This window comes from Mastomys coucha, unplaced genomic scaffold (genome assembly GCF_008632895.1).
Source record: "Mastomys coucha isolate ucsf_1 unplaced genomic scaffold, UCSF_Mcou_1 pScaffold11, whole genome shotgun sequence".
Lineage (NCBI taxonomy): Eukaryota > Metazoa > Chordata > Mammalia > Rodentia > Muridae > Mastomys > Mastomys coucha.
Window position 1 is genome coordinate 8,452,022 of NW_022196893.1, and position 14,175 is coordinate 8,466,196.

Sequence of the window (14,175 nt, forward strand, 5' to 3'; positions counted from 1 at the left end):
TGAGGGCTTCAGTGACAAGGGCCCTGGGAGGGCTCAAAAAGTCTGTCTCATAAAAGTCCCCAGACAAAGCCACCAACCACCCTATTTGGTAAAATGAATGCTAGTCTGTCAAAAGCCACACAGCCAACTAAGGAAGGAAATTTTTTTCTAGTTCTTGGGGGGAGGGGGGGACAGAAGAGGAACCATCTGGCTATACCTTTTAAGATGCAAAAGACAAGGCAAACCTACCCCCCCATCTCCCACTGGGTGAACAGCAAGCCCTAAGGTTTCACCAAAACAGAGTAACAAGCTCCAACAACCTGAAGACCAAGGCTCCACCTACAATGCCTGTCTTAGAGCAAGAATCCAGGGTCCCTTTTGGAAACACTCTCTAGTGATCCACGGCGACACAGGCAGGCCGTGTGACTAACTGCCTTCACATCCCCAGAACGAGACACCTACTGCTAAGGGCGTTGTGGACCCACTGTGTACAAGAAACTGTTCAACAGCCCAGAATGTGCTTAGTAGGTCCACATGGGGGCCAAAAAGTTCCAGCAAACCCAGAGCAAAACCGAAAGCAAGACGGGAGCTTCTCAGGCTGCAGGTGAGACTGCAATCCCAGCCCCAGTCCCAGCCCAGGGATCCCAGGTCCCCCACGACGCCAACTGTTCCCTCTACCTGCTCTTGCCCTTGTGGTCCTAGCCAGCTCCTTCCCTCACGAGGCTGGAAAGGAAGGAGGCACATTTTTTTAAAATCTCTCTTAACCATTTCCTTTCAGGAATCCTTCCCCAAATTTTCTTCTCATGAAGAAATGAAATTGGTAACTCTCTTGGCAACGAGCCCTACAGGTTTTCTGATGAGAGTGTAAAAGTCCAGCCCAAGGGCTGGCTGAGGAGCCGCTTTCCAAAGCTCTCCCATGACGGGCCAGAAGAGAGCAGCTTACATCCCATGGAGAATGAGAGCACGTACTCAGGAAGACCCCAAACGCACTTCTCACGTGCAGCCCAGCGAGAGCCAAGGGAAAGGGACTCACAACCTCTATAGAGACAGAGATCCAGACTCCTCTGGAATCTCACAGAATGTTCTCCCACCAGACTGTTCTCATTAGCACTTTCAAACCAAAGGGCTGGCTTCCACAGGAATTCTGATAGATGTGAACGTAAGCCAGAGGCTGGGCCAAACTTGTGCATGCTGCCTAATTAATGACCGAGAAATACCTTCTACATAGCACTGTGGGCAGAGTGAAGGGTGCACACTGCCATTTTAAACCACTAACCAGGTAAGGATAATGCAAGGGGCATCACCACCACTGCCCTGGTGGACTACAGAACATAAGAAGCCACTATCAAAATGAGACAGCCAGGCTGCTGGGAATCGGGTCTGACTTAGGATTACGTACGCACTGACAGCAGAAACCACTCCACTGAAGGCAAGGCTTCAGGAAAGGCCTGTCACCCATAGGAAGAAAAGAGAACCACGAGACAGCCAAGCAGACCAGGGAGGGGGAGCCCAAGGGAGCAGAGAGACAACTGAAGGGAAGGCAGAGGATGGGAGAAGGTAGGAACACAGTGTACTAAGATGTACTAACTGGTAACCTGTCAGTTGGTCTAGCCAGGAAGTGGCCTGGAGGGTGTGGCCTGGAGGAGAGGGGATTAGCAAACAAACACCCTCCTGGAACATGCCACTGTGACGGGACAGAGAACACGGAGGGGTGCAGCCACCAGGGGAGACCTCACATCTGCTCTCTAAAAAGGGAAAGCACACCTGCACATCAGCAACTGTACACAGGAACGAGGAAGGGAGAACACAGAGAGAATGAGGAACCAAGAGAAGGACCTAGGACAGACCTGAAAACTGTCAACCCAGGAGGGTGGAAAAGTAGGAAAACAAAGGGTAGTCTCTAAAGTATCCATAAGCATCCTCCTTATATAGCCACTGGCCCATCACCAGACACAAGAGCAATGGGAAATCAGCTCCCAAAAGTGACTGACACCACAGGTAAGGACCTCACAGCCCCAAGGCACTCACCCTGCATCATGCTCCTGTAGGCAGTGTCTGTGATGGCGTAGATGTGGGGTGGCATCTCGTGCCTCTTCTTGCCCTTGTACATGTCCACGATCTCCTCTGAGTAGATAGGCAGGTTCTTATAAGGATTGATGACCACACAGAACAGGCCTGAATAGGTCTAAAGAAAGCAATGCAAAGGAATGTTTTAGCAAGTCTGATTCTCCAAAGCATTCAAATTGCGTGGCTGAGTGTCCAACTGTATCCAAAGCCACATCTCAGCCTAGGGTGAAAGCACTCCCTAGTGTTCCTGCTCCTGATGAAGCTTGGGGGTGAAGGGGCACACAGAGACAGTACTCTCTCAACACGGGTGAATGCCAGCCTTGTATATTGATAAGTGAGCATCAGACAAGGTCCATACCAAAGAGACAGAAGTCCAAGTAAACTCAGATTCCAGCCAGTCGTGGGAGCACACACCTTTAACCCTAACACTTGGCAGGCAGAGACAGGTCAATCTCTGAGTTGAAGCCAGCTTGGTTCTACAAAGCAAGTTCTAGGACAGGCAGGGCTACAAGGGGAAACCCTGTCTTGAAGAACAAAAAGACAAACAAAAACCTCAGATCCTAGGACAATAAGATGTGTCTCTCATTGTGAGAAATGCAGACAGATAAAAGATTTAACTGTGGACCAGAAAACTGCAGAGAGACGTAAGTTATTCACATTCATATACAAAACACACACACACACACACACCCCGACTTTTAACACTGGAAAAGCTCACCATCCTACTAAATCAAGTATATCCTTGGTGGCTAAAAAAAGAACAGCTCATGCCCTGCATTCCTGCGAAAATCTTTCAAAAACATAAAGGCCACTTTTGGGTCCTCTAAAGGCTTTCTACAGAAGAAGAAACTCAAAACTGCCAATACCCTTAATGCCAGACACCTACGGGTCTGCTTTGACCTTTAAAAGCAATCACCTGGATCAGATAGCCAAGGTTCAAATCCCAGGATGATCCCAGGGTGCTGGGGAAGGGGGATCCCTTACCCTTCTGCTTCCACTTACCAATCTGCAGAAAGACCCTAGTTTGAAGTTGGCCACTTACTGCACATTGAGGGGTAGGAGCACACTGTTGGCTCAGGAGAGCGGCTGTTCATGGTTCCCTTCCTACAGTCACCTTACACGCTCTTTCCTCCATGTTTCTAAGTAAGCCCACAATGCCTTTTGAGCAATTCTAATCAATGTCCTGCTCCTTCCAAACATACAGATGGCAGACTCCTAAACAACGTGAGAACTGTCCCTGCCAGGGGCACCCAGGGATGCTCCGTTTAGGGGACACGGCTGTTTATTAGGAGCAACAGCATTCCCAGCACGATCGTCTGGGGAAAATGGACCCAAAGCTGGAAGGGAAGGCTGGGGATTGAGGCCCCTGCATCTGCTAAGGGACAATGAAAGGTCACAAGGCGTAAAGCCTCACTGAGAACAAATTCAGGCCTCAAGAAGACCAAGACCAACCTCCTTGGTCTGGAGGCCCATTCTCTAAACATCTTTGCCTTTCCTCATCCCACACTTCCTGAATCTTCACTGTATAGTTTATCCCCTGATCCAGGGGCAGCTAGTCTGGGGAGCTGACCATGATATTCATCCAGCCCCTTCAGCCTCCCTGTGCTCTCTCTGGCAAACTGCAGGGCTAACCCAGGGGTTTGCATAAAAGCCAGGCATGAAGACAGAGCTCTTCCCCAGCACTGACCAAAAACTTTCTCCTTGGAACTGCCAAGAAAAGCCAGGCTGAGGACAATGCTCAGGAGCCACCACCCAATCACTTGTCAGCTGCTTTCCACTAGAGGTAACTTGAAGGCTAACAGGAGGCTCTGACTGCAGGTGGAACTGCAGCCTTCCTTCTTCCCAGGGAGTTATGGGAATGGGAGAGGGGGCTTCAGCTGTGTGTTCCCCCTCCAATTATTCTATTCTCAAGGGACCAGGAAAGTCAAAGCAAAAGAAAAGAGCCCAATGGGGCAAGGGTTTAGATGCTACAAAAAGACAGGAGCAAGGTCATTTTGTGGTATCCTGTGTGAATGTCAGATGGCATCAGGCAGGGACAAGATACAAGTCCAGAGAATAATGAAGCCGTGCCAGGATCTCCAAACCCTTGGACTCTGTTCTCAGCCTTGGAGAAAACCCACACTATAGGAACTCCAGTCCAATAAAAAGGCCAAGGACGCATGGTCCCTCATGTAGGGCGTACCACAGAGCCAGATGTTTGAAACAGCTTGCAGAAACAGAAGGGGACAGAGGGTCGTTAGGACCATTCTTTTGGATAGCTGGACAGACACTGCAGAGGGCTCTAAAGGACTCTCTGGGCTAAACCCCCAAGCCAGGAACACTGGCCAGCTGAGCCCTGACAAGGGGGAGCCCCGCTAAGGTGGGAGGAAGGAACACATTAAGTGCTCATAGAGACACACACTGAGCAAGTGGCTCTGCTCCACACGGCCACACCAGGAAGCTGCTCCATTCACAGGCCACAGAGGCTCTTTGTGCCCCATCGCCCCCTGTCCCAAGCCTCACCTCCCCCCAGAGGAAAAGACAGAGCAGCTGTGGTACAGAATTGGCCATGCCGCCCACAAAGCTGGGCAAATGCAGCATGAATGTTCCTGGAGTCACAGTGTGAAACCTTGATGCACATATATAGGCTGTGAGGGAGGCTGCAGCCCTGCCCAGCCAGCCACAAAGGCTTTGATCGCCCCCATAGCTCTGCATCTGCTGGGATTTCTACAAGCAACCCCTAGTGATGCTACTTGGGGGATGAACTGTGGCAGAGGGACCTACCTAACAAAGGAACCAAACCCAAAGTGCCTACAACCAGAGTTGAGAGGGGTGGGGGGTGGGGGTGAGGGGGAAGCCTGGCTTCCATACACCACATCCACCTACAGAACAAAGCCCTGCACTGTCACTCACACGGGGTACCGCTTAACACTGAATGCCCTTTAACAGCTAATACGGCCCATGTGGGAAGGAAAGCAGCTAGCTAGAGGCTAGTACAGGTGGCCAGCCTGTTTCCCAACAGGGGCTCAGATAAAGGAGACACCAAGTAGAGGACCTTCACTTAGTGCCAGCCAGAGTCCAGATCTGGTGCAAGCCAGGAACTATCTGGAAGCTTTACAGGGGAAGTGAGGCTCCGAGGCACCATGTGACATAGTCAGCAAGGAACACAGCAGTGTGGACGTGACATCAGCAACAAAACCTGCTAAGAGCGCCCACTCCCAGACAAGGGGAATGTGGATCCTGCCATCTAGGCAGACACAAGGCTTTCTTCCTTCATCTTTCCACAGGCCGTCAATTTGAATCTCAGGTTTGATGCTTCTGAGGGGCAAGAGTTTGGGATTTGTTTTATACACATTCTCACCAAAAAACCCCAGGTCTAGGGCTGGAGGTACGATTCAATGGATAAAAGCACTGCTGTTGTTATGACCTGGCCACTGGGGACTTCTGTGGTGAGGGTTTTGGCACGTGTGACAGAAGCAATCAGTGGGGTAGGAAGCACAATGTGGAAATATGAAATCACCCTGGCATCTCAGAGAAAACTCAATGCTGGTCCCGTGGGAATTCTGGGAGCCCCCTCAGCACATGGGCCTGCTCTACCCCAAGATCAACAGCAAGCCTGGTGCACTGAGACTCGGGCTTCCCAGCTGTCAGATAAGAGGGCTAGAGAGACCCTGAGATACCTTATCCCTTGGGCTCTGAGCTGTGCTACTAGGCCTTGAGAGCGAGACCACGGTAGCTGTAGAGACATCCCCAAAGAGCTATTTTAAGAACACTACCACATTATTTCCTCCTAAACACCTAAGCTAAGAAGAGGAACCTTTGCCCTTGGCAGAAGCAAGGTGACATGCGTGTCACAGAAGATGCATGGGTGAGCCCTTGCTGTGGCTCAAAAGGCCCACACCCTTCCCAGCCCACTACGGCAAGTATGGCCCTGCCAAATGCAAGGGAAAATATAACTGGAGTGCCAAGGCTGAGAGACAAAACTATCCCGGGGCCAGCAAATGAGGCACCTAAAAACTGTCTATGGCAGATTCAGGCATGGGTTTTGTGATAGAGAAATATCTAAGCCCAAGAGGGCAGCGGATGCAGCATCTGGTTCATCTTGACGATTTCACTGATCAATCATAAAACAATGTTCTGTTTTCAAAGACTTTAAGGGGGAAAAAGATAAATCTGGAGTGGACACTAGAAAGAACCCTGAGACCTCGGGGCTAGTAAAGCTCACATTGCCTATAACAAGGGGCTGGGAAAATGTTGTCGACACCACCCATGTGGTGACAAAGATGTCCATCTGAAAACTAAAGTCCCAACAAAAGAAGGGGTTGGTGTACTTGGGGCCTTTGCACCCACTGCTCTCAGGACACTAATGACACGTCTTTTAGGATCTGACATGGAACCAGCACTAATGAACATGCTGGCATGTCACCATTCCACTCAGACAGCCCAGCTCTGTTCCGTGTGCAGTCTTAGGAAGGGAGCTTTACCACCGAGGTTCCACAAGGAAAAGACAGCAGAGGCACCAGAATAGGACTGAACCAAACTGGCGGCTACAGGTCTGACCAGGTGGTGTGGAAGAATAAGGGAGCCAAGACAGCACCCCTCCATTTAGAAGGAATTTACTATGTTGGCCTGAGTCCACACAGCTCCACAAAGAGCTGAGGTCAGAGGCTAGTAGGTGGGAGGGAGCATGTTCTTCCCGTACGCAGGGAACAGAGGGCAATGTCAGAGCGTCCCACTAGGATGCGCAGATGCAACCGCAGTGAACGTGTCACCTGACACTCCTCTCGCCCAGACAGTGGGAGTGCCGGCACCTAGGGGTAAAGAGACTCTGTCCCCACCCCTGGCCACTTACATAGATGAGCCCTGAGTAGTATCGCTCCTTGAGGTTGTGCAGCACCGAAGCTTCATTGAGGCACGTGAGCTCTGCCATGTCCTCCACCTTGGAGAACTTGGGCGGGTTCATCTTCTGGATGTCATCCTTGTTCACCTTCACCTTCTTCCCATTCTCCACCAGCTCCACAATGGCCTCTTCTCCCACTTCCTCCTTGAGGCTGGCTGGTTCAAAGCCATTCTTGCTGGAAGGCACCCATACCAACTTCTTGGCGGCCCAGTCGGCCTGGGCCAGCGGGTTATTGATGAAGTTTTTATCCACATAGAGGTACTTGTCTGCAGCCTGCTGGGCCATGGTGACTTACAGCCAGGACCTAAGAGGAACAAGGACAGAACATGAGCCACGTCACGGTGAAATTCTTTATAATCGGCTAGTGTAACAATTGCCATGGTTTCCTTACCCTACACATCTGAGAGAAAGTGAGTTTTGGTTAGGAATTAATAAATAAGTGCATCGTCCCATGGTGAGCACATCAGCAATTCTATAAACAAACCCAGGAAGGGATGAGTATATGAGTCTCAACAAAGACAAACTCTGCCACAGTGACCCCATGACGGAACGCTGCCAAAAACACAGTATTTTAATAGTCAAAATGGCAAGTCATTACAAATGCAGTGACAGAAATAAAAACAGAAGCCAGGCTCTGGGGTATACCATGAAGGGGAAAGAAGTAGGCACGGCTGGTGGGTCTAGAGGACGTGAGCACCCAGGACTTGTTCTTCTCAAAGCTCATCTGCAGAATGACGCTAATAGTCCTTACAGAATCGCAAATGGACAGGCACGCATAACATCTATCTGTAAGCACAGCCCTCTGGGAGCCAGGAGCTTGTGCAGAGAGGCTCAAGACTCTGGGTCCAGGTCCATGGCACACCATGTTTAGCAAGGTAATGACTGAAGTCCAGAGGCGGAGGGACCCCCTCGGGGGCGGTTGCTTTGAGTGAACTAAAACAAGGATCTAAAACTGGTGTAAAGCACTCAGCCCAAAGCCACCAGAAGCTTCCCCCAGGGCTCCCAAAGAATACAAGTAAGCTCTGCTCTGTGAGATCAAATCTGGCCACCCTATTTTGGAAACCCACACAGTTCCCAGCTGAGAACCAAGAGTTATTCAGCTTTCAGGTTTCCTGATTCCAACAGGGACTTGGATGCCAACGAGGCTGGAGGCTTTGGCTGCCCAGGCCTCCTTCTCTGGCTTGTTAAATGGTTTCCAGACCTAAGCTCAAGGGGCCCCTATTCACTCCACCAGGGAAACTCCGTGCTCCCAAACTCCCTCCCAAGAGGGAAGGAAGTTCAGGGAGCCCAGGCAGCCACTTATCTAAACTTGCAACATCAGGAAACTGCAGTCCTTGCACCCCCTGAACCCCCTGCACAAGACACCATTGGCTTACAGTGACTGCTGGAGAGAGGGCAGGGGCCAGTGTCAGCTGGTAGCAAGATAGAACCAGGCAGCTACGAAGTGCCTTAGCCTTATCTCTTCTGTAGAGTGGTCCAGGTTTAGAGTGGACAGCTGAACAAACCTTCCATACACTAATAACCTCCCCACCACACCCCTGCTCTGCTCACAGAACCTAGATTTCATCAGCACTGGTTCTTAATTTCTTCAGAACTCAAACTCATAAAGGATAAGACATCACCACCATTGAGTTTCTCAAAACTCCTGTGTGGCTGGGTGACAGCCTCACTAAGAGCTTGTAACCTAAACCCTTGAAAGGCTAAGGCAGAAGGATTTTGAGTTAAGAGGCTAGACTGTGTTACTTAGTGAAACCTGTCTCATCCAGTCAACACACCTGAGGGTACCCTGCACTAGATCCCTATACTAGGAGGTAGGACAGTTGTTAGGTGTTGAACACTTCACTGCTAGTCAGTCTCCCTGGAAAGTAGCTTTTATTACCTCCAATTTATAGAGGAGAGAACAGGCTCAGAGAGAGTGAATCCCCAGCTCCATCATGCAACGGGGTTCCAACCCAGATCTGCCTTGCCTCAGAACTGGGCCGAAACTGTCACAGCTCTGTGTAATCTCAGGGGCACAGAGGTTAGAGTGTATATACATATTCTTAAATATTTTTAATATGGTAGGCAGTGGTGGCACATGCCTTTAATCCTAGTACTTGGGAGGCAGAGGCAGGCACTGTGAGTTCCAGGTCAGCCTAGTCTACAGAGCAAGTTTCAGAAAAAAAAAAAAAATCATTTTTCTAGGGGCTGGAGACATGGCCAAGCAGTTAAGCATGCTTTGTTGCTCTTGCAGAAGCTCCAGTTTAGCATGCACATCGCGGTTCGCAACCATCTATGTAACTCCAGATCCAGGGGATCCTATCCCCTCTGTGCACATATCTGTGCATACATACGTGAAGGCAAAACACTGATACATATAAAACATTTTAAAGCCATTTTCTCTCTTTTTACAGGTCCTTTTGATTCTGACTCATAGAAACAAGTGTCTGTTGTAGGCAGAGAAGAGGTCCACATTCTATACCTCCCTCACTTACTGTGACCAGGTCCACATTCTATCCCTCCCTAACTCACTGTGACCAGGTCCACATTCTATCCCTCCCTAACTTACTGTGACCAGGTCCACATTCTAGCCCTCCCTAACTCACTGTGACCAGGTCCACATTCTATCCCTCCCTAACTCACTGTGACCAGTTCCACATTCTAGCCCTCCCTAACTCACTGTGACCAGGTCCACATTCTATCCCTCCCTAACTCACTGTGACCAGGTCCACATTCTATACCTCCCTCACTCACTGTGACCAGGTCCACATTCTAGCCCTCCCTAACTTACTGTGACCAGTTCCACATTCTAGCCCTCCCTAACTCACTGTGACCAGGTCCACATTCTAGCCCTCCCTAACTCACTGTGACCAGGTCCACATTCTATACCTCCCTCACTCACTGTGACCAGGTCCACATTCTAGCCCTCCCTAACTTACTGTGACCAGTTCCACATTCTAGCCCTCCCTAACTTACTCTGACCAGGATTGTGTGTTTATCCCAAAGCTTCATTTACAAATGATAAACCAACCTTATTAGGTCACAGGAGCCAAGAGGTCTAGGACTCATACCCAGAACGCTTCTTTGTGTCTCATTCACTGACTGCATAGTATTCCAAAGCTGGTTTGGTTTGGCTTGAAGTGACATACTTGGGGGTTGGGGGTGGAGTGGTTTGGATTTAGTTTGGCTTTTAGCTTTTGTCGTTATTTTCAATACTAGGAATTGAATTGAACCAGGGCTTTGTGCATGCTAGACAAGCAGTCTACCACTGGGCTAGCCCCAAAACAGTTCTCAGTACACTTTGAGGAGTTTAGTTTCCCTCATTACCAGTAGGCCTCCTTGCACTGAGGCTCAGTGCAGTGGAGACGTGTCTGTGCAGTCTAACCATCTTAGAGAGAGCTAAGGGCAGGCAGGAGTATGTGTGTGCCAGAACGTGACTGTGCCAACACTGCCTGCCCTGACACTCACAGGGACGCTCCTGTGGCAAGCAGCACTTGAGGAGTTAAGGGACACAGCAGCTCTGGCCCACTGAAGACTGGTCGGGTTGGGCTGCCCTTCCCCAACAGCTTCCTGCGGGTACCCATCCAACTCCAGAAACCCAAGCTGTTGCCTTTTTAGGCCATAATCGAGCAGGATACACCAGAAGCTAAATTAGGACTCTCAGGAAATGATGAAACTGAAAGCAAAGAGGTTGACCAAAAACTTCTTCTTTCAACCCAGAATGCAATCCCCTCACTCTTGTCTTCCCGCCCGCCCCAAGCATCTTCTAGGTTGTCCTCCCCACCCCCGCCCCTTCCTGCTTCTCTTCTTACTTATCTGTGTGTTTATTTAGAAAGCAAACAGTTGGCCCAGTAAAGACGGGAAAAATGCTGGAGATGCTGTGAGCTTTTCCATTCCTAGACAACCAGGAAGGTTTCCCAGGCTGGCACCCTCATACTGTCACACTCACCTAAGGCCACAACCAGGAAGGTCTCCCAGGCTGGCACCCTCATACTGTCATGCTCACCTAAGGCCCCTGGAGACCTGCTTCGCGACGAGCACTCCACTTCTACCCCACCTGGCACACTTGATAAGGAATATGTCATCCCGTTCACTTTACTGGAGAGAGAGGAGACTCCAACAAGCCTCAGAGTGCAGGTTAACTTAGGCCTGTGGGGCCTCTGAGCTCTGTGTCACTTCCACTGTGCCCCACAGTCAAAGGACTATGGGAAGGAAACAAATGGAGAAGCCCCTGGTGAGGCAGGTATAGGGATGTCTGCTCTAAGCTGTGGGCCTGGCGCCCTGCCCTAGCTTGCACAGGGATTCTGGTTGAAATGGAAACTTCCAGAGCTAAAGTAAAGTGCTAAGTGTAGTCGGGCCCAGCAGTCACCAATGGCTGAAGGCCGAGATTCCAGTCCTGACCCCAGCACCCTCAACTCGGATTCTGTGTTATGGTTGGGACACTGATGTCCCCCAGAAAGCCTCAGGTGCTGATGACATGGTCCCCAAATGCTCCGAGGTGGGACAATGGGGAAGTGCCGGATCACAGTCCCTTCAGCAGATTCACAATTAGATATCTTTATTAGGAGATGGTAGTCTCCCTCTCTTCACAGCTATTAGTTTTGAGGTCAATGAAATTATCAAGCCCGAACCCCACCATTAATGACATCGGTTCTATAAAAGTAATTGCTATAACAACCTTCAAAGCCACAAGCTTCACTTTTTCTTTTTTTTTTTTTTGGTGGGGGGGTGGGTTTTTGAGACAGGGTTTCTCTGTGTAGCCCTGGCTGTCCTGGAACTCACTCGTAGACCAGGTTGGCCTAAACTCAGAAATCTGCCTGCCTCTGCCTCCCAAGTGCTGGGATTAAAGGCGTGTGCCACCACCACTCTGCTAGGGCAGGATTTTTCTAGTGTTTTCTAGAGCTAAATCACGCTTGGCCGGGCTGACCTGTGCGTTGTTAAAATGCTTAGGAGCACTCCGGACCTCTGCCAACTAGATCCTAATAACATTCTGTCCCTGGTGTAACAACCAAAAGTGCCCCCAGAAGTCAGTGAAGATAGGAGAGTCAAAGGCCAGCTGCGCCCCAACACTAGGTCCACAACTGGAAAATCCTCCCTGGCTCTGAGGTGTCTGACCAATCTCCTTTGTGACACAGGAGTCTGGCTGGCAGAGAGCTCTCGTGGAACTCACTTGCATAGCATGTGGGAGATCCTATGTTCAATCTGCAGCACAGGAAGGAGGGAGACACGCATGGTGAAGCATGCCTTTAATCCCAGCATCTGGGAGGCGGAGGCAGGAGGATCTTTATGAACTGAAAGATACCCTGATCTACATACCAAGTTCCAGGACAGCCAGGCTACACAGAGAAAAAAGAAAAAAAAAGACTCTGTTCAAAGAAAATAAAATTCTGCTGGGTGGTGGTGGCACACGCCTTTAATCCCAGCAGAGAGGCCAGCCTGTTCTACAGAGTGAGTTCCAGGACAGCCAGAGCTATAACAGAGAAACCCTTTCTCAAAAAACCAAAAGAAAATAAAATTCTGGGGCTAACATAATTCTGGGATGCAATGATGATTATGGATGGTGCTGTCACCAAGATAGGCTTGTCCATTGTAACAGACTGCACTTTAAGGAATTCATGTCCTGGGACCAGGGGATGAACATGCCAGGGGGCTTGTCCTGCACTCAAAGCCTCAGGTTCAATCCCTGCAAATAAGTAAATAGTCTAAATATCCTAAATTTAAAATTGGGATATTTTAATTTTTAAAACACACAAGAGGCGGTGTACAGAACTTCCGACCTAGCAGTTCAGTGACTCATAAACAAAGCTCAGCATCGCCAAACAGTCCAGGTAAGCACCAGAAAACGGGTGGCAACGGGGAGTGAGGAGGGCAGGAGCTATGCCAGCTCAGTGCCAGCTCATGCCATCTGGAGAATTCCACAGCAAATACTATTAGTTAGTGATACTGTGCATCAACCAGGATAGTCTCGGGGAGCCAATGGCTTCCTCCGTTGGTACTCAGATCCCAGATGAGGACTTCCCTTCTCCACACTTCAGTTCATCTAAGCACCTTCCAATGAGCTGCCTCCACCTGGAGGAGCACCCTGCCTGAGCTCTCCACACACCCACACCCCCCACGCCCTCTCCTGGGCCTCTGTCCATCTGGCTACCCAAGTCAGTCACTGCAAACTTGTCCCCAGTGGATAAACAAGCCCTTCATCCCCAGTCCCCTGTGCATTCACACTCCTTCCCAGCTTAAGACTCCCCAGCTCACATTGATATTACATGCTCTCCTGTTTTATGGACATTTCTGGGTAGGTTCAAGCAGATTAGATAACTCCCCGCCCTCCTCAGAACAAGCCTAATGATCTCAGCCTGTGAAAGCTGCCCTGCCTTTTCCCTCTCTACCGCCCTCCCCAGCTCTTCATGCCAACTCCATGTACCCCAGCTCTCCATGCCAACTCCATGTACCCCAGCTCTCCATGCCAACTCCATGTACCCCAGCTCTTTATGCCAACTCCATGTACCCCAGCTCTTCATGCCAACTCCAATGTGATCAGGAAGCCCTCAGATCTCATACAGCAAGAAGATGACCTGTTTGATGGCCCTTCCCTCTGTTTCCTGGATTCATTTCCACCACACTGACCAGCCAGCCAAACTGAAATTAGTTTCATTTGAAGGCAGAAATTGGGTCTCAGTCTTCACAGTTCCAATGTTTAGCAGAATGCATAGCCCAGGGCAAGCACTCAGCTCAAGTTCTGAGTGAACGAGTGAGTGAGTGAATGGAAAACTACATCACTCATAGACTGACTGTCACACACTCAAAACATAAAGGAAAGCACAACTGAGGCCTTAATCTACAAAGAGAAAATGGGGGCAGATAACTTAATCATTCCCAAAGGCTTTGCATAGGACTAAACTGTTTTCTAGAATTTTCTGGTACCTCAACATACCAAGACAAAGTTGGACCTACCAGGCCAATATATCGGAAATGATGTTAACAAGCAGAGCCTGTGCAGCACCTTTGGGTGCCGGAGGGATCTGCGAAAGGCTAAGTCAAACAAGGGCTACAGCCATCAATCTTGGCCATCAGCTTAGAGACAAGTCTTAGAACTTAGAAAGAATCAATGGGGGCGTCTGTTCCAACCCCAAGAGAAATGCTTGGAGTATACCAAACACATAGAATGGGTACAGTTTGGGGGCCAAAAGGACCAGGACTTGAATTCCACAATTTTCTGTCATCTGCTCACAACTCTTGAGACCTGAGAGCTAGTAACACTTCACTTCAGAATG

At 49.7% G+C, this 14,175-nt stretch overlaps 1 protein-coding gene across 1 annotated transcript in view; it reads right to left on the bottom strand.

Moving 5' to 3' along the window:
- Positions 1–14,175, bottom strand: part of Myh9 (myosin heavy chain 9) — an 81,027-nt gene that overhangs the window by 44,628 nt on the left and 22,224 nt on the right. The window contains exons 2-3 of the mRNA XM_031348328.1: positions 6,878–7,229; positions 2,008–2,164 (exon numbers count right to left, since the gene is read on the bottom strand). Of these exons, the coding sequence (XP_031204188.1) occupies positions 2,008–2,164; positions 6,878–7,210 (490 nt within the window). The 5' untranslated portion in view covers positions 7,211–7,229. The remainder of the gene's footprint in view (positions 1–2,007; positions 2,165–6,877; positions 7,230–14,175) is intronic.